We start from the raw sequence: 22,999 nt of genomic DNA, 5'->3' as shown, positions 1-22,999 counted from the left end.
CCATTGATGAGACTCCCGACAAAGAAGGTAGACTTGTTGGTAATGTAGTTATCGGTTTGTTAAGTGAACAATATTCTGAACGAATTCTTTTACATTGTGATGTTCTAGAAAAGTGCAATAACAAAACTATAGTTAAACTGTTCAACGAAGCTATGGGTATCCTGTGGCCAAAGGGTATTATGTACGATAATGTGTTATTCTTTATTAGCGATGCTGCCCCTTATATGGTCAAAGCTGGACAAGCATTATCTGTTGTATATCCTAAATTGACTCATTTTACTTGTGTGGCGCATGCATTTCATCGTGTGGCAGAAGTGGTCAGAGACAATTTCCCTAAAGTAGATTTGTTGATTTCATCAGTGAAAAAAGTATTTCTCAAAGCTCCCAGTAGAGTTAACGTGTTGAAAGAAATGTACCCTGAAATTCCATTGCCACCAAAGCCAATTTTAACTAGATGGGGTACATGGCTAGAAGCAGTTGAATATTATGCCGAACATATAGACTCTATTAACAATGTTCTCCTTGCATTGGACTCTGAAGATGCAGTCTCAATTGATACTGCGAAAACAGTTACCTGTGACATAAGTGTGAAGAATGACTTAGCTCACATTCAGCATACATTTTCATGCATCATAAAAACGCTCAAAAGTCTCCAAAATAGGCACCTTTCACTATCTGAAAGTTTTGAAATTATAAATAGTACTGTGGAACAACTGAATCGTGGTAGAGGTAAAGTTGCAGATGCAGTAAGAGCTAAGGTGGACACTGTACTTTCAAAAAACCCTGGATATGAAGAACTACAAAAGGTTGTTGCTGTGATGAGTGGTGAATCAACAGTGAAGATTAACTTGGACTTATCCCCAGCAGACATTGTGAAATTGAATTATGTACCAGTTACTTCTTGTGACGTCGAACGCTCTTTTAGTCAGTATAAATCTATCCTCAGAGACAATAGAAGAAGATTCACTTTTCAGCACTTGAAAGAAATGTTTGTAACCTATTGTTATGGTAACAGACAATAAAAATTGTGTTTTGTTGAAACTACATTGGAAGATAAGGTACGTCCATTATATTTTTTGTTTAGTTTGATTAAAATGTACCAATATTTAACGTACATAGTCATTTTTTTATAATTTTAAGTCCATATTTAATTCCATATTTTGGTAAAAATCCATATTTAATTCCATATTTTGGTAAAAATAACTACATATATATTTACATATTTCATATATTTTTAGTCCATATAAATCCGTTCCCTGGTAATGAGCATTTCCTTAGCACTTATTTCAGATCGTATTGCAGAGATACTTCTCATTCATATGCCCTGAGCATTCCCTTGACATCGAAAGAAATATGGCAACATGGCTAGACGTGAGCGCTTTCCTACATTCAATTGTTTTACAGCGCCTTCAAATTGTTAAATAGGCATTATTGTCATACACAAATACAGAAGTAAATATTATAAAGCTAAAAATTATACAAGATGTCCAGAAAGCATTTTACAGAAAAGAAAGAAGTGAGCTAAGATAACTAGTTATGAAATATGGAGATATCGTCGAAAGTAAAAAAAAATTGATAATAATTTATTGTTCTCTCCAAAAGAAGAAATTGACATGGAACAAAATTGCAGTTGAGTTTAATGCAAACTTCGGAAATATTCCTGTAAGTAAATCATTTTAATTTATTTTTCAGTTGTTTTTATACTAAACAAAGTGGAAATGATATAATTACACAAATTTAAACAGCTTATTCCTTGGGTAGAATACAAACAAAAATGCAAATAACACTTTGTTGTGACGTGAATACTTTTCGAAAAAAAAAATGCCACTTAAACCTACTTGAAATGCTGCTGTATCATAAAATCTCAAAGCAACCAGTACTTTCAGCAGTGGCGAAATCAGTAAGTCTCATGGTTGTATTGTGAATTGAAATGAGAGACACCAGAATATTCACGACAGTGTTATTGTCGAAACGGTATCTCCTCTTAAATTGTTGATCATTATACATCTCTAAAGTGTTTTCCATATCTCTGATATATCTTTTACTTGCCGAAACTCATTTTCATTTTAATTACAGAACTCAATAAATTAAATTATAATCATCATCCATTGTACACTGAATCAGCTGATTACAATGCATATGAGGAAACACTTGAGTAAGCTGACAAGCTACCTTATTTGAATAAGTGTTCACTTCAGTGGGATTTATGAATTGGAAATTATTATAAGCAACTGCTTAAGTGTTTCCTTACGATAAGTGTTGACTATGAATTCGGCCCTAAAGCGACATAAAATAAATGTCAATAATCATAGTTACACTCTGTTATATATCTTTTCGCTGTAAGAAAAATTCTAATGTAAACAATAGCACATGACTGAAGTGAGGCTTCATTGGCCGCTGTTTGGCGCCATAGATTCTCAGTACGTGTTCCCGCCTACTGTTGTACATTCTGTTTCATGTTAAACATTTCCCGTTACTCGTCAAGTAGGCCAAACCTCACTACTGTGCATTCGTTTGCTTAGGAAACATTTACTTTATAATTACTGTAATTAAATTATCACATAACTTATTATATACCTTTAAGACTATTTTTTTTTCCGCTTTTGAGAGGTTTCCACTCTTATGATTAATAACCATACACAAACCGAGGGTGCAGAAGCCATACTTCAGTACCACGTGCTTACGTGAACAACTATGAGCTCTAGTGACGCCAGCTTGTTACAAGAACAGACTACCGCGGTGTTACTGTTGGTATTCATCCGCGTTCATTGTACATAATATGTAAAAAAAAAAATAGTTTTTCTTTTACATAGCATTTTATGTATGAGTGAAGTTATACGTTTCATCGTATTTAACAACTAGAATTCAATTTTTTATTTTCAAATAACACAAGACTATGGTTTCCAAATACGAATTATATTTTCCTGCTTTATGTGAGTGTTTCGACTGGGAGCCAATCACGGGTATGGCAGCCACGTACTTATGTTTACATTAGGACTTTTCTTACAGCGAAAACAGTACAGGTCTACTCAAACTACAGTTGAACAACGATCGAGAAAGCAAGACTAACAGCGCCTGCAAAGCCGAAAACCCGCACGACAATGTTGTATACGTCGCGTCGTTGACGTAAAGACTGCTTGTGAGTATTTCAAGACTTCGAGAGTTGATCACTCCCGATGTCCCGAACGTCAAGCAGTCTGGAATCGCCATAGTTGTTTATACCAGAATAAACTTTTATCTACTTTGGCAACTGTTATATATGTATAAACAAGTAGCCTATTTGAAACCTCATCTCATGCAATAAACTTACCTGAATTTATTTTCGCTTGTAAATTTTGTAGTTCTGTTTATAAGTATGCATAAGGGTGTAATTATTTGACTTATTTGAACTGTTGTATCAGTGAAGCGAGGTGAGTCAGTGAAGTTATGGTGTTACAGTGCAATGAATAGTTCCGATCAGTGATAATTTATAGCGTCAATGAAATGTGTTCTATAGTGTCAGTGAAATGTGTTCTAAAGTGTCAGTGAAATGCGTCATATTGCCACTACAGTGAGTGAGATGAGAGTAAAGTGAAAGACTATTGAAACTTATGTAGGGCCTCTACATAATTATGTAGGTTGTATTGTAAAATTAGGTATTTTATTTATGTTTTATTATTAATTGTAATTATTGTGTTAAATTGTATTGTGTATTCTTATTGTATTGTGCATTGTAAATTTTATTGTGTATTGTTTATCATTTTATTGTGTATTGTTTATATTGTGTATACCACTGCCACCGGGTGCTTGCCCACTTGCAGTGTAAATAAATACATACATTCCAGATCAAATCAATAAGTTGCCTTCGTGCTCCAATTACATATCTAGCATATACTAAGGCTAGGTTTGGTTAGATTAGTTTTTTATTAGCCAAGTCCGTGCATGCGCGGACAGCTAAGATGATCCTGTCGCGAGCCGCACACGAACATCTGACCTTCGATATCGTCTGAAATGTAGGTTGTGTTCAATCTCGTTTCGAACGTGGAGTTTAATCCTTTCTGATTCGTTTACTTTCAAGGAAATGTAGATTAATGAATAGGTATTGTCACTTTTGTTATAGGTCGTCTGCAAGAAAACATTTCTGACTGGGAACCTCGACCTGTATCCCAAGCCAGAGTGCTGTACAGATCCTGCATGCTTACAGGTGAGATTAGCCACTGTATGGGTATTGTCCATGCTTGCCAATGCCGATGAATCAATGAGGGAGAGAAAGAAGGGGAAGTAAACTATACCTTGACCAAAACTACTTCCGACTTGACAGCTTACAGAGAAGGGGGAGCAGTGTTGTCATGTTTCCCATCTTTCATGTAAGCGAGCGTGCTGCCGATAGAGTGCAGTAATGAACGGCTGACATGAACACATACATTTCTAACCAATTCGTTGAACACTAGGCATTAAAATTTGTGCATATTATTATTTTTATTAGTCTATTATTATTGGTGGTGGTGGTGGTGGTTGTGGTAGTCTTCAATGTAATATCGTTAGAAAAGCGTCGAAAGGACTGTAAACTGTAAAATCAGGTTTAAATTTAATACAAAGCCTTTACTTTTATGAGTGCCGGTATTCTTCAATGTAATATTGTTAGAAAAGCGTTGAAAAACTTGTAAACTGTAAAAAATATTTATGATTAAAAATCTCCACGGCCTTTTTCTTTTCCAATATCGATAACAGCGCTCTTATTACTTTTAACACAAGCAGCAGTTCTCATTACGACTTGCGCCAAATTATCTTTTTCCCTCTCAAAATACTCTCTTACATAACACACCACCTCTCGCATTTGACTCTTTAACGTGGCACTTCGTACAATATTCTTTATTCTCCGCCTGCCTTTCCTTCCTTCCGACATTGCACAAGTCACCTGTCTAGAAAATCTCGCAGAAACTAGAAAACACACATTAGTCACACACTCCACCAATAACAACGAAGATAATACGACTAATATAATTTAAACGTGATAATTATCGATACACAAAAAAAAAATACAACTAAATAATATTTTTAATTCACACAAAGCACGCGCTAACCAGCCAACTCAAAATCATTCCGGGCACTGTGTTCACCACTAGGCCGTGGTATTCACGTGCAACTTGTAAACATAGACATGGCAACACCGTCCCGTTATCATGGTTACGCGTCTCTCGTGATTGGTTGATTTGAATGGTTGCCATGGTAACATGCTAAAGGCCCCATTTGTCAGGTCGGAAGTAGTTTTGGACAGACCATAGAAGGTGTATTGTACGTTCGCGCGGAGAAAAACCAGGGGAAGTTTTAGCAATTGGTGAATCACATTTGCTTTCTCCTGCACTGAAAAACAGGTATACATTTTTTTATAATATATGCATCTTGTCTCTCTAATGAATAACCTCTTCCAACAAAAGAAGTACGAACATTAAATTATTGTCGTCATCACTATGTTGGTCACTCCCTTCAACAGACTCCCATGGTGGCCACGTATTTCACTAATTTTAATGTACACTAAGAAAACTAAACAGATAATGCAAACTATGTGCACTCCAAGTAGTTACAGAACTGGCAACTATATGGTGTTTACCTCTGCGCGGGACGAAGGAAACACCAGAAACTTGTGTGGCCTTGTGCTTTCAGTCCCCACTCCTGGTTTTTCTCCGTGCTAACGTACAATACTTTCTTCTAACCGTGTAATTGTCAATTAAATCAATCAATTAAATTTTGATTTTCTCTAGATAAATAAAAAACTCTAGTGAGATTACTGTTTTTCTCTTTTGAACCTCGAACATAGATATTTCACATCAAAGATCGGATACATTTCGGCGAAAGATTTAGTGTTGTGTTACAGCTGCAAGATTCGTGGATTTACTTTGATGTCGCTACTCTCTGAAAGAAATGTTTCTTTTTGTTTTACTGCTAATTGTTAAAATTTACGAATACACAGATGTTCTCTCTCTCTCCCCCTCTCCCTCCCCCTCCCTCCCTCCCCCCCGTAGAAGTTAATAATATGCTTTTTGTTAGGATTTCTCGGTGATTGAGTTTCAAGGTTCTTAGTTCAACTATGTATGTGTTGATAATTATTTCCTTTACGTTTGTAAACTATTTGCAGTTTGCATCTTCAAGCTCATATAGCTGAATATTTTTGAGGGTCGCCTGGTCTGTCGGGTTTCAAATTTCAAATTTCAAATTTCAAATGTATTTACAATTTACATTTGAAATGAATACATATGTATAGATACCCGACAGGAGCACATATGCTCGTGCTCGGGTACAGTCCAGTAGTCTACATACAATAATGCTGATGATAGAAATAATAATAATAATAATAATAATAATAATAATAATAATAATAGAATAATCGTGACAGAAATGATACAAAGATTGTAATACAAAATAATTCATTAATAATAATAATAATAATAATAATAATAATAATAATAATAATTGTGATAAAACAAAAATATTTACAATAATAAAATAAATACTAAGACGGATAAAATAGAATATAAAACCACTAGCGAGAGTTAACACAACTTAAATAAGCATATAATAACCGGAAAAAATGACGAACTCGAAAATCAACAGAAACGTTTGTTGTATCGCAGACGACAGCAACCGCCGTATTGACATTGTGTTGTGCATTAATGGTAGTTGGGGGGAGCCGAAAGTCTTTGTAACTGCCGTTCTCTTCGAATCTTCTCGTACAATCATGGGAAGTTAATGCTGCAAAAACAAAATGTCTACGAGTCAAACTGTTCATTATTACCAGGATAAATACAAATAATACTGAAATATATTAATCTAGTTTCAGTTATAGATCTCCCCTTTTGTGAAAGAGGTATAATATCAAAATATTTTATGAATGGCGGGGAAAATATAAATTTCAAGAACTCTCTAGTGACAAGAGATAGTGACAAGTACAATCAAGTGTATCTGTGGCGATGCTGAGAAATTATTTATTGGAGATATACACTGTTATTAATTAATAAAATGATCTATTTATATTTATTACAATGTTTTATCTTATAGGTTACATGCATCAGATAAATACAATAAAATTAGTACCATATAATGCTAGTAACACTTAAAAAATAATAAAATTGATCAAATATCATACAAACATTTTCACTTTATTTTTAAACTTAAGAATGTGTAAATTGCTTAGGTCTGGATTATTCTTCAATACTGAATTGTATAGTCTTGGTCCATAATTCCTACTGTGTCTTAATCCAGCTGTAGTGTGGCATTTAGGTTCTGCCAAAAGAGTTGTGACATTTCTTCTGGTGTTATGTATATGTTTTTCAGCTATAAAATTCATTCGATTTTTGTGAAAATAAATTAGCACTGTATGTTTATATATTTGCTCAATTTTTAGTACTTGCAATTCAGAATAAATAAATTGTGTCGGATAATCAAGTGGTTTATGCAGACAAAGTTTGGTATGCATGTTTAGACTGATGATGGAACTTACAAAAACTGTATACCGGAAACGTCATAAAACTTAAATCTCAACACACGAAAGCAAATTCCAAATCTTTAGTCTCAAGTTATGGATAATTTCCATATCAGCCATTTTATTGCAGAAGAGCTGGACGCTCAAGGACTAGAGCCCATGTTTCGCTTCTTGAGGGAAATAGGGCTGCCAGAGCGACCCAACCTGACTGTGGTGGACGAATGGGATACTGCGTCATTCAAGTGGGTCCCCGTCTCCGTGAAGGCGAAGCGTCGAGTGATGCAGGACCTGCTGGTGGGACTATCCGTGGTTCCGCTGGAACGCAACAATACTGTGAACAAGCTGCACCTGGGCACGCCCGAAGTTTCTACGCTGATGCCTGAGTAAGAGTCGTGGGCTTATACTGACACTTCAAATTTAATTTGGTTTCAAGCCCTTGGCTATAGGCATCAACACATTATTACTATTTTACAAACAGATTCAACGATCGTTAAATAAGGAATAAAAGTAGCCTATAGCATTTAATAAACATATTTATGCTCGACCATGCCGAAATGTAGTAATTATACAGGGACATCACTTTATTTTTACCAACATTTTTAACATTAACCTGGCTATACTCGGAAACACTGTTGCCCCCTTCCAATCATTTTACTAGGAATAGGAGGAGAGAAAAGTAGTGTATCCATTTATGTTGTAGGGAATTGCGATATTACGATTTTCAGTTTGATCATCACTTTACGGAATTTATCAAAATACAGTAGAGTAGTAACATTTTTTTTCAAAAACTCAACTCTTCAGGCGGCTATGTTCGTTATGTAATGTCTACTTTATTTAGGATATTAATTATTGATGTTATCATACAATATAGAGAGTGCATTTAAATTGAGGGGGTCATAAGTAAAGGGCTGTAAGTGCACTTAAGTTACTTTTGAGAAAATGGGGTTTAAATATTTAAGCTTTCGTAAAATCGGTGAATTTTTTTATTTAAATTTTAATGTGTGATGCGATTAAAATATCCCTTTGCCACTAAAATTTTAGATACTTTAGCTTACACTGGATGCACTTAACTCATGTTATTACAAATGTCACTAGCATTCCTTTGCTTCTAGCCACCTCAATTCAAAAAGAGCTAATCTGAATTTTTAAACAAGTTGCTGAAAATGGTTGCCGTTCATTACAATGCAGGCTTCAATTCAGTACGCATATTATTAAAAACATTTTGAAGCATATTCTCTGAAATTGAGTTTATCGTTTCTTGAATATAATTTTTTAGTACGATATTATTAATATAGGTTCTTTCTTCTATAGAAAACGCAATCATATTTCTGAAACACACTATACACTGCAGTGTTTACTTCACTGCTTGAAGACTTCGAATGCAACAGCGGCCGTAAGTTTGTGTGTCTGACGGGAGCAAGGACATTAGTGAAGGGATGAGAGTGAAGTACATTCAGAAATGCAGGTACAATAAAAATGCAAGTAAAAATAAAATGATGTCCCTGTACATCTGGTAGTAGCCCTTTAATGCACCTCATTAAAGTACACCTATTCATTATACTTCAGTTGTTCAGCCAATGAGAAATCACCATTGTAACATTATAAAACCGCAAGTATCAATTATTCTCGGATATGCAATCGAAAGACATTTAGCGAAACGTCACGGAGGCTGGAAATCCAATACTGTCGCAGAAGGTTATGTTCTGTTACTATAATAATTAGCGTTAATTGTAAATAATATTCAAATAAATTCAATTTGTCATCTCGTTTTTCAATTCTAAATCAATTTCCAGGTTATATCAATATTAATGTTCATGTTATTCTCTAGATTATATCAAGGTCAATGACATTCGTCCCTCGGAAAAAATCCATACTTTCGCGTCTGCTCACATCTCACAATTTAGAAGATCACTTCCGCTCTTCACTTAGATAACAATAATATGAATGCTTATGAATAATTTCAAGTTAGAAATATGGTCGAGCATAAAAAGTCGTATGAAACTTACCTGTAATGGTAATTAAGACGCTCGTATGAAAATTATGAAACTCGCTTGCGCTCGTTTCATAAACAAACATACTCGCGTCTTAATTACTACCATTATAGGCTCGTTGCATAACGTACTATTTTGTATTGCAAATACTAGTTCATTTTATTTGTTCTTTCTGTGAGGAGAAGATTAACTCCATATGTAGATGAAATTATTGGGGATCATCAGTGCGGTTTTAGACGTAATAGATCGACTATTGATCAGATTTTTTGTATTCGACAGATATTGAAGAAAAATGGAAGTATAAGGGTACAGTACATCAGTTATTCATAGATTTCAAAAAGGCATATGACTCGGTTAAGAGAGAAGTTTTATATAATATCCTTATTGAATTTGGTATTCCCAAGAAACTAATTCGATTAATTAAAATGTATCTCAGTGAAAAGTACCAACAGAGCCCATATAGGCCAGTTTCCATCTGATGCTTTTCCAATTCATTACGGGTTAAAGCAAGGAGATGCACTATCACCTTTACTTTTTAACTTCGCTCTAGAACAGGGAATGATTCCACAGAGTGACCCATAGTTTCCTCTTCCTTGCCCTTTCCCACACTAAAGTAGTATAAAACAAACCTCAATTAAGAAGTCTTACATTTGTTACATTGCGGCGACTCAAACATCTTAAAAATCTGCAAACAATACTCTTCAACATGCTTTTTTCCTTATTAGAACCTGACTACTACTTTTTGAGTTATTATTAAGTATAAAACATGCGAAAATATTCTCCTTTATTGAAAGTCTACGTAAGTAACGCTTTCTCCCGTTACTGGCTGACAATTAGGAAGGAGGAGGTGAATATTGTGTCACTCATTAAGATCGACGTATGCGCAAACCAACGGAGTTTTCCAAGTTGTTCCCCTATAGTGAACGATGTATGCAATAAAGGAGGGGAAGAAACTAACCACCCTACCCTATTATCTCCTAACCTAGTTGCCTCATGGGTGGTGCCTTGTTGGTATCACTTGAGAATTTTATACCTGTCTTCGCACAATTGATTAAACAACAATACTAAAAGACGAAGACTGTAATGGGTTGTTCTTGAACACTTATTTCTCTTGTTATAATACGACCACTCTAGCTGTGTAGAAAATGCGATAGGCATTAGCGTCGTCCATTACAGGCGCCTTGTTCGGTTCAAGTTTTGTCGAGTATGGTGAAGTTCGATATTCGCCGATGTCCGCTCTGCAGGAGGAGGCCTGTTGTGTTTGTTCCACATTATTATAAACATACTAGTGGCTTGTGCAGCAAACGCTGCAAACTAAGTTCATTAGAAGTTCAAATAAAAATTTTTCAGATTTTTCTTTCAATGAAAAATACCAGACATTTTGAAAGGTTTGCTTCCATAATAATGAAACATACTCCCTCTGAATGGTTTTTCATGCCAAATACTTTTTCTTGAACCTATGTATCGTATGTATCTTGAGTTTCAACGCGAAAACGCAAGTAACAATGTCAGGGCGATCAGTGAGTTTTCATGTGGGAGTAAAGCAATAGCTATTTCAGGTCATAGTGGATTGTAAAAGTCAGGTTTGCTATGCTTTCGAACAATAGACATAGCATCTTGGTATAGCTGCTCCATGTAGAACTTGAAATGTAGAAGTTAAAATCATTTTATTCTGCTAAGAGATCTTGCTGAAATGATCGGGAGGCTACAAAATTTTGCAGGCCTCTTATTTTATCAGTAAGTAATACCGTCTTTCCTTAGGAACTGTAATTTTTGCGCTCTCTCGAGCCATTACTAAAGAGAATGACGCATATACACCGCCATTAAGTATATAAAAAAGACCCAATCACACTTGATTAATAACTATAAAATATTTGGCTTTTAATAACAATATTATTATCTTACGTAAGTTTTGTAGTTCATATATATAATAGCCGCCACTCAGTAAATGATAGAAATGAAGATCTAATTTAAGATATTCTCTATATCTACTTATATAACCCCAAAACGTTTCACTTTCATATAATCAGTATAGCATTAATATGTATAATTAATGAAAAATAGTTATATCATGGCATTAACTATAATAATATTTAATTTCTAATGGTAATAATGTCATCAAACCACCTCAAGTTTTGTAGATTTCAATATCCAATACACAGCTGTAAGAAAATTACACACCGCAGAATCAGACCTGTAAATTAAGTTTTAATAACCAATTGAATTTGAACTCTAAATATGTCAACAATCCTGCAGGTCATGGCCTTCGTGTAATAGCTATTGTTTATTGTAGTGTGTGTTTTGTTTTATTCTGGAATCACGGCCGTGCTGAAATGCAATTAGTTCTCAAAACTGAAGAAAGATGGATTTTGGAAAATAGGAAAATAATGTAGGAAAATTGACATTTCATTGAAAACTACTATTTTTCTGAAAAACTTTGGGTTCCAAGCTTCAAAATGACGGATCATTCATTAAAATCCGTTCAGCCGTTTTCCCGTAATTTCCATTACCAGTTCAAATTATATATATAGATTCGCTGTCCTCCACACCCACCCCTTCAAGTTTTAAGCACTTAAGAATTTTAGCACAGATCTTGCGGTTAGGTGTTCATATGGAATAAGACGAAGTTTGTAATGTTCTGTTGCCTCTCTCATGTTCGAACATTACAGGACACTAATAGATATGCATAACATGCTACTCCATAGCTGAATCGACTTTTTTTTTAAACAAGCATGAAGCTATATTTTATGCATATCATAATTGGAGTGAAAGCTCGCTTTTATTGGTTTGCAGATACCGCGACAGGCGGAGAAGGCTAGAGAAGAGACGGAGAAAAATGATGATGTCGAACATTGAGGAGGCCCTGGAGGACCCCTATCTGGAGTACATTCAACAGGTCATGTCGTACATATACAAGTGGAACAACGACCAGGATCTGCTTGATGTTGCAGTCTTGAAGGCGGCTTTACACATATACGACATGAGTGAACGCCTGGCAAAACTGAAGCCGGACCCTTTGCCAGTTCACATGGTACGTCATGTTATAAGTTATTACCTAACATAGCTGACAGGTAGCGCTATGCCGCCAACTTGAAAATAAAACACATAAAGACATTGATTTATGCTCAATTGTAGCTATAATGAACACTACTGAAAACTATGTAGGGGAGACTGTTGTACCTTTAGTATAGTGTACCTTTGAACATTTTTTGTTTTTTAATTTTTGCTGCTACCTAGAGGACTCAAACTGAAGTATATTGTAGAGAAAGCCGCTAAGTAGCTCTGGTCGTAGTTTCAGTTTGATTTATTGCAAAGTGTGAGTTCCGTGGACAAAATAAGTTTTTTTAGTACCAAAAGTAAACATTTCGTTCATTGATATGTTTTCTAACACAAAACCAGATTGTATTTGTTACTATCTTTCAAGTACGGTGTGTTCCCTACCATCTGGTGAGTAATAACATATTTTAGTTTCCATGATTTATTCGAATCTCTAGTTTTGGGAGCCATATTTGTTTAAACGTGCACCCTCTTGTACCTTTGAACATAAAACATTTTGTACCATGGAACATGTTCCAAGGTACACAAGACTATCGGTTTTTGTTCTTCTTTTATTTTAAGATCATGGCAGAAAGTAAGTCTGGAATTAAGAGGTCCCCAATTGATCCGGATGCCTTGAAGAAAGCTGTTGAAGCAATTATTGCTCCTCCAGGAAATAAAATCTCAATCAGAGAAGCCTGCTCTGGTTTATGATGGCAAATACATTTTAAATATGATCGTTAGTTTTTACAGCTATATTCCCACCTATATTCCATGTGTTCCAACTTACAAGAGGGTACGTTCCAAGGTGCATGAACCTGTTGTACCTTTGAACACATTACATATTCCTTCATTTTATTTTTTCCATCCTTAATAGATGTGTAGAACAGGAAAATACATACAGGACATTGTAAAGGAATCTTCAATAATTATTTCGTGTATTTTTTTATTTAAAAATTTAATTTCCTAAAATTAAAAAATAATAAAATGTGAAAAGTGTTTAAAGGTACAACAGTCTCCCCTACGTTTAAATTATAGTGGAAACAGGCTCTTAACTTCGATTTCTCATTCCAATGCCTGACGAAAGTGTCTATTGTCTTTGGAAACTCACGTGTCGCGATTTTGAGCTCGATAATTGTCATTAGGTTTTTGTTTAATCAAAATACAGTACAGTATTAACAAGAAGTGTTTTTACTCACGAAATGAACTATCCATTCGGACGTATTCATTATGCAGTGTATATTATACTGTCTACAGCACATTAGCGTACAATATAGAGAACGAAGTTAAATTTCAAAATGATCATAATTTGGATATTTAAACACAATTTTGAAAATGGTGGCCTAACATTTCGATACAGGCTCCAGTTCTTTTTTGCATATTATCGCGCTACAGACTATTGCATCAAATTCCAATTACCAGTTTCGTCCTTGGTACGAGTAACTCATGTTGAAATAATTCTGTACCTACTCTATAAAAGAGTACCTTACGTACTGTAAATTCAGTCTTCACTTCTGCCCGATCCGAAAAGATAAAATTACTCAGACATGCAGGTATAGTCAGTCCAAGAGTTTTGTCGCAGGGTCGTATAAAAAGGAGGGAAATCACGTGACAATTAATTAACGAGGCCCTTTTATTTATGTTATTTTAAACAGTTGTATAATATTACGTAGACGTCCAATTCCTAACAGAAATTAATGTTTTCAGAAAAGAGCTAAGACAGCCCAGCCACTAGCCTTTACAGAGGGCCAGCAGAAGCGGGTGGGGGAAACCAGGATGCGATGTAGGCAAACGGATGACATTATCTGTGTAAAAATATGATTCAATATTGAAAGCTCTTTCGTCACTGGAAAACGCGAACATATTTCTGGAACATACTATACTCACTCAGTACTTTTTGTGTTTACTATGACCTTAAGACGACTTTGACGTATATGCTTGGTTCTGTGTGGAGAACGGTTGGAAGTTTACTAGTAGAGGGGGTGGGAGTGAAGTACATTAAAAAACTCAGGTACAATAAAAATTGAAGTAAAAATAAAACGATGTCCCTGTATTTTACGTTATTTCTGACTAGATATTGAGCAAGATAAGGTAATCTTTTATCAACAGTAATCTCACTAGAGGTTTTGATTTATCTAGAGATAATCAAAACTCGAGTAGAATTTAATTGACTATTACATGATTGAAAGAAAGTACTGTACCTATATAAAGATTACAAGAAATAAAGTACTCTAATACAATAAAATATTAAGTGACTTACTAAAATTCTATTTCACTACTGTCAGCTTCCCCAGAACATTTAAACGGAGCCGACATTTTCAGTTGACTATCTATGCGGTAAACAAATGACGATCGCAAAGCATGTTGTATAGTACCGTAAAGAATTTGCAGTTTGAAATGTTGGCAAACAGAGACAAATGTTAGGGAAGTGATAAAAACAAGCAAATGCTAGGGAAGAGAGAAAATTGTAGCAATAAACAGCCATGACTGGTTGAAACACGCCCTTTCGTACCGTTTTATTCGTAAAAAGTAGTATGACGTAGTAAAAGTGCAATAATCACAGTACCGTAGCCTATTTCAGCTGTGTTGAAAGTAATGTCAGTTTTATCAGCAGGCTATTTCAGCTATGTGATGTAAATAGTGTCAGTTTTATTATTAGGTTATTTCCCTTTTGTGTGAAAAGTAGTTTCAGTTTTATTAGTAGGCTATTTCAGCTGTATGTTAAAATTAGTGTCAACTTTATTAGTAGGCTATTTCAGCTGTACGTTAAAATTAGTGTCAACTTTATCAGTAGGCTATTTCAGCTGTACGTTAAAATTAGTGTCAACTTTATCAGTAAGCTATTTCAGCTGTACGTTAAAATTAGTGTCAACTTTATCAGTAGGCTATTTCAGCTGTATGTTAAAATTAGTGTCAACTTTATCAGTAGGTTATTTCAGCTGTTTGTTAAAATTAGTGTCAACTTTATCAGTAGGCTATTTCAGCTGTATGTTAAAATTAGTGTCAACTTTATCAGTAGGTTATTTCAGCTGTTTGTTAAAATTAGTGTCAACTTTATCAGTAGGCTATTTCAGCTGTATGTTAAAATTAGTGTCAACTTTATCAGTAGGCTATTTCAGCTGTATGTTAAAATTAGTGTCAAATTTATTAGTAGGCTATTTCAGCTGTATGTTAAAATTAGTGTCAACTTTATTAGTAGGCTATTTCAGCTGTACATTAAAATTAGTGTCAACTTTATCAGTAGGCTATTTCAGCTGTACGTTAAAATTAGTGTGAACTTTATCAGTAGGCTATTTCAGCTGTACGTTAAAATTAGTGTCAACTTTATCAGTAGGCTATTTCAGCTGTACGTTAAAATTAGTGTCAACTTTATCAGTAGGCTATTTCAGCTGTACGTTAAAATTAGTGTCAACTTTATCAGTAGGCTATTTCAACTGTATGTTAAAATTAGTGTCAACTTTATTAGTAGGCTATTTTAGCTGTGTCTTAAAATTAGTGTCAACTTTATCAGTAGGCTATTTCAGCTGTATGTTAAAATTAGTGTCAACTTTATCAGTAGGCTATTTCAGCTGTGTCTTAAAATTAGTGTCAACTTTATCAGTAGGCTATTTCAGTTGTATGTTAAAATTAGTGTCAACTTTATCAGTAGGTTATTTCAGCTGTTTGTTAAAATTAGTGTCAACTTTATCAGTAGGTTATTTCAGCTGTATGTTAAAATTAGTGTCAACTTTATTAGTAGGCTATTTCAGCTGTATGTTAAAATTAGTGTCAACTTTATCAGTAGGTTATTTCAGCTGTTTGTTAAAATTAGTGTCAACTTTATCAGTAGGTTATTTCAGCTGTATGTTAAAATTAGTGTCAACTTTATTAGTAGGCTATTTCAGCTGTACTTTGAAGGTAGTTCAATTGTGTGGGTAGACTGTTTCAGATGTGTGTTGAAAGTTATGTCACTGTTGTTAACTGTTGTTAACATGCTGTTTCAGCTCTGTATTAAAATACATCAATTTAGTGTAAAGGCTTTTTCAGTTCTCAACATTAGTGCCAGTTTTCTCAGCGGGAATTTTCAGCTGTGTTTAAGCAGTAGTAACATTTCTTAGGTAGTTCTTTTAGCAGCATGTGAACAGGAGTAGCAGTTGTCAGCAGTCTATTTCAGCTGCATATCCACATTCATATTAATGTTCATTTGTCATGCGGCTGTGTCTATTGTATGTTGGTAAGACTGACAGTTTCAGCCATCTGTGCGCAAGAATGTGAAGTTTTTCAGCTGTGTAAGCATAAGATACGCAATACTTTCTTCATTCTTGAATACAATCCTTTAACACTTATATAATCACTGATGAACTGTTAAGTTATTTGAATAAGTAATAAGGGTGTTTGAGAATAAGGTGCTTAGGAAAATATTTGGGGCTAAGAGGGATGAAGTTACAGGAGAATGGAGAAAGTTACACAACACAGAACTGCACGCATTGTATTCTTCACCTGACATAATTAGGAACATTAAATCCAGACGTTTGAGATGGGCAGGGCATGTAGCACGTATGGGCGAATCCAGAAATGCATATAGTGTGTTAGTTGGGAGACCGGAAGGAAAAAGACCTTTAGGGAGGCCGAGACGTAGATGGGAGGATAATATTAAAATGGATTTGAGGGAGGTGGGTTATGATGATAGAGACTGGATTAATCTTGCACAGGATAGGGACCGCTGGCGGGCTTGTGTGAGGGCGGCAATGAACCTTCGGGTTCCTTAAAAGCCGTTTGTAAGTAAGTAAGTAAGTAATAACTACGTACCGTACTTTACTGTGTTAACATTATTTTTTTTCATAGGATGATGTAAACAACATTGAAACTCTTTCAATCAGGTAACATAACATCAAAATTTATAAAGTTAACACAGTAAAATAGTTATTATTTATTCAAATAACTTAACAGTTCGTCAGTGACAGTACTTTCAGTAAGCTGTAACAGTTGTACGTGCGTGGTTGTGACAGATACTTCACCAGTCTGTATCAATTTTATGTGTACAATAGTAAGAATTGTCACAATCTACAGTTTTATTTATTATGTATGTATGAGTTTATAAATCTGCTTTTCAACGTTATGCTTGGTTGTGTTGCAGGAGAGAGAAGCGTTGAGGAGCAACACCGTTGAAATGAATATTGAGCAGTTGCAGAACTGGACCAGCGGTGAGGGCCACAAGCCTATGCAGGTCAGTCCCGGATTATCTTGAAATGTACGGTATATTAAATGCATGCTAAGTCCCGTGATTTATTTGAGGGCTCTGTTACAATTTTAAGGTGTCACCGGTGTAACTTCGGAGTAACGAGCTGAACTTGTTATACGAGGAAAAACTTGGGTGTAAGTTCGAATCCCGCTAGGATTTATTACCTGGTTCAGGTTTTTTTTCTGAAATTTTCCCCAAATGTACGACGAATGTGAGGCGATCCCATGACGAATCTTCGGCCTCATCCCGCCAAATACCATCTCGTTATCACCGATGCTAGATAGCCGTACAATTTAATTAATGTAATTAAATAAGCCATAAAAACAATTGCTTGTGCCTCTCAAGATTAAACACTTCCGACAACCATGGCCTTCATATTGTTTGCACTTATCTTACTCCCATACTGCTCACAGCTGTCATTTAGCTCCACTAGCATATCCAATAGCACTTGAATACAGACCCTACTTCCGTGTTGGAATTCTAAAAGCTTGCCTCCCCTACATACTTATAGTTGCGCTCGTAGACCCAGGTCTACAGTTGTTTTCGCTTCTCGAATCTATTGACTATACGAGTTCAATGACTCTAAAAGGGAGTTTGCAGATTTTTCTTACATATGGGAATCCCGGATTGTTGGTGGATTGAATAACTTTAATTTTTCAAGTGGTTTCTGGAAAATATCTCTGTTGTCTCCTTATATATCTCTGGAAAGCCCGGTTCAATTCTATTTACAGCAATATTAAAATAGGGGTGGAGGAAATCGTGAAAAATAGGAAAGAAAAAGTTATGAAATACGAACATTTTATCCAAACATTATGACAAGTGAAACATTTTTTGGAGTTAATTACATTGTACACATCGTGAATCATGAAAAAACTTGTTCCAGTACGGCTAGGAGCAATAGTTTAGAAAATTACTGTGCTATGCATAGACATTTCGCTAGCCTGCGCTACGAGCGTGCTAAACTAGCCCCGACTATCGAGTGATTACTTGTACAGGATTCATTTCATATCATATCGCTAACACTGGTTTATGAATACGAAAACGTTAGTTCGCTGATCATCCACCGGAAGCCCGCGCAAAGAATATCTATGAATATGGCCCTTAAATTTTATATTTCGTATGTCACTAATAATAATAGGGCCTAATATCATGTACCTGCAGTCACAATTCCTTCATCTCATTTTCTAAAGCCTTCTGAATGTTTTCATATGCATTTATGTTTCCTACAGGTAAACTGGACGGAATACTTCACGCTTATGTTTGAAGACGTCGAGAATGTGACTCTCGATCTGGAAAAGGACACAATTATGGTTACTAACCCACAGTACCTTCGAAATTTGTTCATCTTGCTTTCAGTAACTCCCAACAAAGTTCTCGGTAAGTGCAAATTAACTTCAGTTTATTGTGTAGAAGAAAAGGTGCAACACGAGTCATACAGCATCAAATTCTTCTCTGGGAAAAATCCATTTCATTCATCTGCTGTGGTTTGCGTAGCATTAGCAAGGCGTTGTGATCCACGTCGTCCTCGGTGGTCTAGTGGTTACCATGCTGGCCATTGGATTCGACATTCGTGGGTTCAAACTTGGCCGAAGGAGATGAATTTTTAAGTGAAATAAAATCCTTCGCATGGCTTCATTTGGAAGTCAAGTAAAGCTGGAATACCTAGTTGTAGAATCCCTTTTTCTTATCGAGAGCTTGAGACAACGTTTTCTGGATGTAGCTAAATGGGCGCAAATCATAGCCAAACTGCTCCACTCCAGAGACGTCATTTAGGAGTGACAGGAAGGAGAAATTTCTCCCCTCATGAGTTTAAGTTAAAAAGAATAATAATTGAGTAGTACCGGTACTACTGAAGTAAAGTGTACTTCCTCATTCTTGACTACACTCTTTTAACACACACACATCACTAAAGAACTGTTAAGTTATTAAAATAAACAACTACTCCACTGTGTGAATGTTAAACTTTGATGAAATTTTACATTAATTGATAAGTTTCGACGTGATATGCATCAACTTCTGAATTCTAATGAAGTCCCACGCTATCTTCCGGTTTCCTGTCGTCTTGGCGGGGTATGTTCATGATTGATAATGCTGTATCGAAGAGGACGTGTGTTTTGAAATTCAGTTGGGTGTTTTTGTGTCTATAAATTTTGTATTTTCTAACGTGTCGAGTATCTGACTTTTTAGTTAAATGTGTAAGATTTGCATGTCAGTTTCTATATTGCTGTAGTTGTGGTTGCAGTTTGTCATGTCTTCTGCGTACGTTGAATTTTTATGTTATTTAGTTATGGCTGTGATATGTTCCTTGTTTCGTGTTTGAAAATATCTTCCTATTTGTCCGATGTAGAAGTTGTGACAATTATTTCATGTGTATTTGTGTACGTCTGTTAAGTCGTGTTTGTTTCTTTGTCTTGTCTGTATGTTGAGATGTTTTTGTAGCGTGTTTATGCTCTGTATGCAATGTTGCATTTTAATTAATTGCATGTATTTTTATTTTCGTGTATTAGAGTGCTGTATTAAATTGTGTTCATGTGTTTATGTTGTGTTTCTTTATGTCTCGTGTTTGTGTGCAGTCATTTTTATGATGTCGATTACGTTAGTGTTGTATTCATTCTCTAGTGCTATTTGATAGTTTGAAATATCTCGACTGTTCTTTAGTGAAAAAATATACTTTTAATATTAAAATATTCCACTTACATAAACGCTTAAGAAATAAAAGAGGAACTAGTTGGTGACTTTGCTGAAATGAAATGAAGGCGTAACCCTTTGCTTTTTAAGTTGTTTATTTAGTGACGCTATATCAAGTACTCGGTTATTTAGCGTCGATGAACTTGGTTATAGCAAGATGAGGCCGAGGATTCGCCATAGATTACCTGAAATTCGCCTAATGGTTGGAGAAAATCTCGGAAAAAATCCATCCACATAATCAGCCCAAACGGAAATCGAACACATGCCCGAGCGCAACTTCAGATCAGTAGACAAGCATCTCTGCCGTTTGAGCTACGCCGGTGGCTTAACCGTGTGCTACATTTGTGGTTGTTATTGTAAATAGTTCATTTTTTTTTGTTAATTGAAATTAAAATTTGTTTAACAATAAAAGTGTGCTTGTCCATTTATTCGAATCTACGTGATATTAACAGCAAGTGCATGTATTTTTTTAGTTGGTTATTTTACGGAGCTTTATCAACACCTTAGGTTATTTAGCGTCTGAATGAGATGAAGATGATAATGCCGGTGAAATGAGTCCGGGGTCCAGCACCGAAAGTTACCCAGCATTTGCTCATATAGGGTTGAAGGAAACCTCCGGAAAAAACCTCAACCAGGTAACTTTCCCCGACCGGGAATCGAACCCGGGCCACCTGGTTTCGCGGCCAGACGCGCTAACCGCTACTCCATAGGTGTGGACAAATGCATGTAAATTACGTATCGAAAGAGTATAAGTAGGTAAGAAATTAAAACTACCTAGATCGGTGTGTGGAAGCTGGAAATGTATTGTAAATTCGGGTAAACTTGACCATAAACAAAACAAAAAATTAAATCATATCAACCATATTTAGGACTTAAAATTAAAAAAAAAACACACACACAAAATGGAGAAAGAATAAAATTGTTCATGCTATTTTGTGTTAAATTCTAGTAAGTACAACCTTTGTACTGTTCTATGTAGTGATGTTTCATAATGCTTCTTTCTATTCATTCAATTGTTACGATGTTTGTTCGTAGAGTTGACGTTGTGGTGGCAGGTGGTGAATATGTTGGCACCACTCACCAACTCTGACCTGCGCAGTTTGGAACAGCGATACATGGAGAAAGCAACGGGGTCCCCCAACACTGAATCACGGTTAGTTAACTATAGGAGAACAACTTACAAAACTCCGTTGGTCTGCTCATGCGTCAATCTTAAAGAGTGACACAATATACTATTCACCTCCTCCTTCCTAATTGTCAGCCAATAGTAGCTCGTACTGATAGCAGTGATACATCAGATGACTCGACAATGGTTCAGATTAATGTAGGAAAAAATACGACTCCGCCTCCAGCACAGCGGTAAGGTTTAGTAACCTCCTACAACGGAGTTTTGCCAGTAGTTAACCTATAGCAGAGTCCAATATGTACCCAAACGACAAACATCAACAAGCAACTTACACTACGTATTAGAGGTAGATGTGTTTGTCGAGAGGATTTTGAACATCCATGATCACTTCAGCCCAAATCGGTTTTTGTACACCCGTCATGGAACAACTTACATCCGAATTGTGCTGCTTGACTAAGCCAGGTGTACCATCAACCACACCTCGCTGTGTATTCGCCAGATCCGTACACCATGCCGTGCCGTATCCGTCTCGGCTGAAACCTAGCGCATGGATGAATATATAATAGGATGCGAAACTTACTGAGTTTCCCGTAACACATACTAGAGGCGCTGTTGTAGAAATTGATCTTGCTGCCACCTGTTGGGAGGAGGTGCGTTATTACATCTAGCAGCGCACCAAGTAGCGAAAAGAGTAACTAATTACTCCATGCATTTAGCAGCGCACCTGGTGACGAAAATGTTAAACTGTGCAGAAAGTATTCCCTCCCACCCTAATCGATATTCAAAACTAACCCAATTTAAAATAAAACATTTACATTTTTATTCCTCACAGCATCTTCTACTGAAAATTCTTACCGGAGCCAACAGGAAGTTAAAAGAGACGATCTATTTTACACTACCCAAATAAAATATAACCAGACAGAGGCAAAAAAATAAAGCAATCTAATAATTGGGATTGTATTCTTTGGGTATTTATTGTACAGCGCAATGGAAAAGTCTGCAAGAACTACTTAGATAGTTCAATTTATTATATTACTATTACTTTACAATACATTCAACAACACTGTTTTTACAACGTCCATAAACATCACTGTTTAACATACACTGCTTATATGGGTACACACGTAGTATCACTTTATGTTCACTTATTAGCAAGTTTCTGTTTGGCATCTTGTCTCTTTCGAGCAATATCTCGAACGGATAAATAGAGAACTCTGGGTAATGTACCCAACACGTAGTTCTAACGTTCACCACCTACGACATTGGGCGCTGATCATCTTATTTCAGCCCCCCGCCGCCAGATGGTGCTGACCGCAGTTTCGCATCCTATTGTATATTTATCCATGCCTAGCGTGTATTTCCGTGTTCCACCACAAACAATTTACGGAATAAAACCGTACGAATTTTTTCCGTACGGGCAAAACCGTTGTGTGTGAAACTGCCCTAATGCTTGCATATCCATTGAACAAAATACGTAT

General features: G+C 35.7%; 1 protein-coding gene across 5 annotated transcripts in view; it reads left to right on the top strand.

The window, feature by feature from the left end:
* Nucleotides 1-22,999, top strand: part of LOC138706800 (neprilysin-11-like) — a 57,676-nt gene that overhangs the window by 15,872 nt on the left and 18,805 nt on the right. For all 5 annotated transcript variants that reach the window (XM_069836539.1, XM_069836531.1, XM_069836521.1 and 2 more), the window contains 6 exons: nucleotides 4,100-4,183; nucleotides 7,590-7,842; nucleotides 12,244-12,481; nucleotides 17,603-17,692; nucleotides 18,937-19,084; nucleotides 21,431-21,548. In XM_069836539.1, the coding sequence (XP_069692640.1) occupies nucleotides 4,100-4,183; nucleotides 7,590-7,842; nucleotides 12,244-12,481; nucleotides 17,603-17,692; nucleotides 18,937-19,084; nucleotides 21,431-21,548 (931 nt within the window). The remainder of the gene's footprint in view (nucleotides 1-4,099; nucleotides 4,184-7,589; nucleotides 7,843-12,243; nucleotides 12,482-17,602; nucleotides 17,693-18,936; nucleotides 19,085-21,430; nucleotides 21,549-22,999) is intronic.

Source organism: Periplaneta americana, chromosome 1 (assembly GCF_040183065.1).
Source record: "Periplaneta americana isolate PAMFEO1 chromosome 1, P.americana_PAMFEO1_priV1, whole genome shotgun sequence".
Taxonomy (NCBI): Eukaryota; Metazoa; Arthropoda; class Insecta; order Blattodea; family Blattidae; genus Periplaneta; species Periplaneta americana.
Note: the sequence above shows the minus strand (reverse complement) of the source record. Positions and strands in the feature narration are given on the sequence as shown.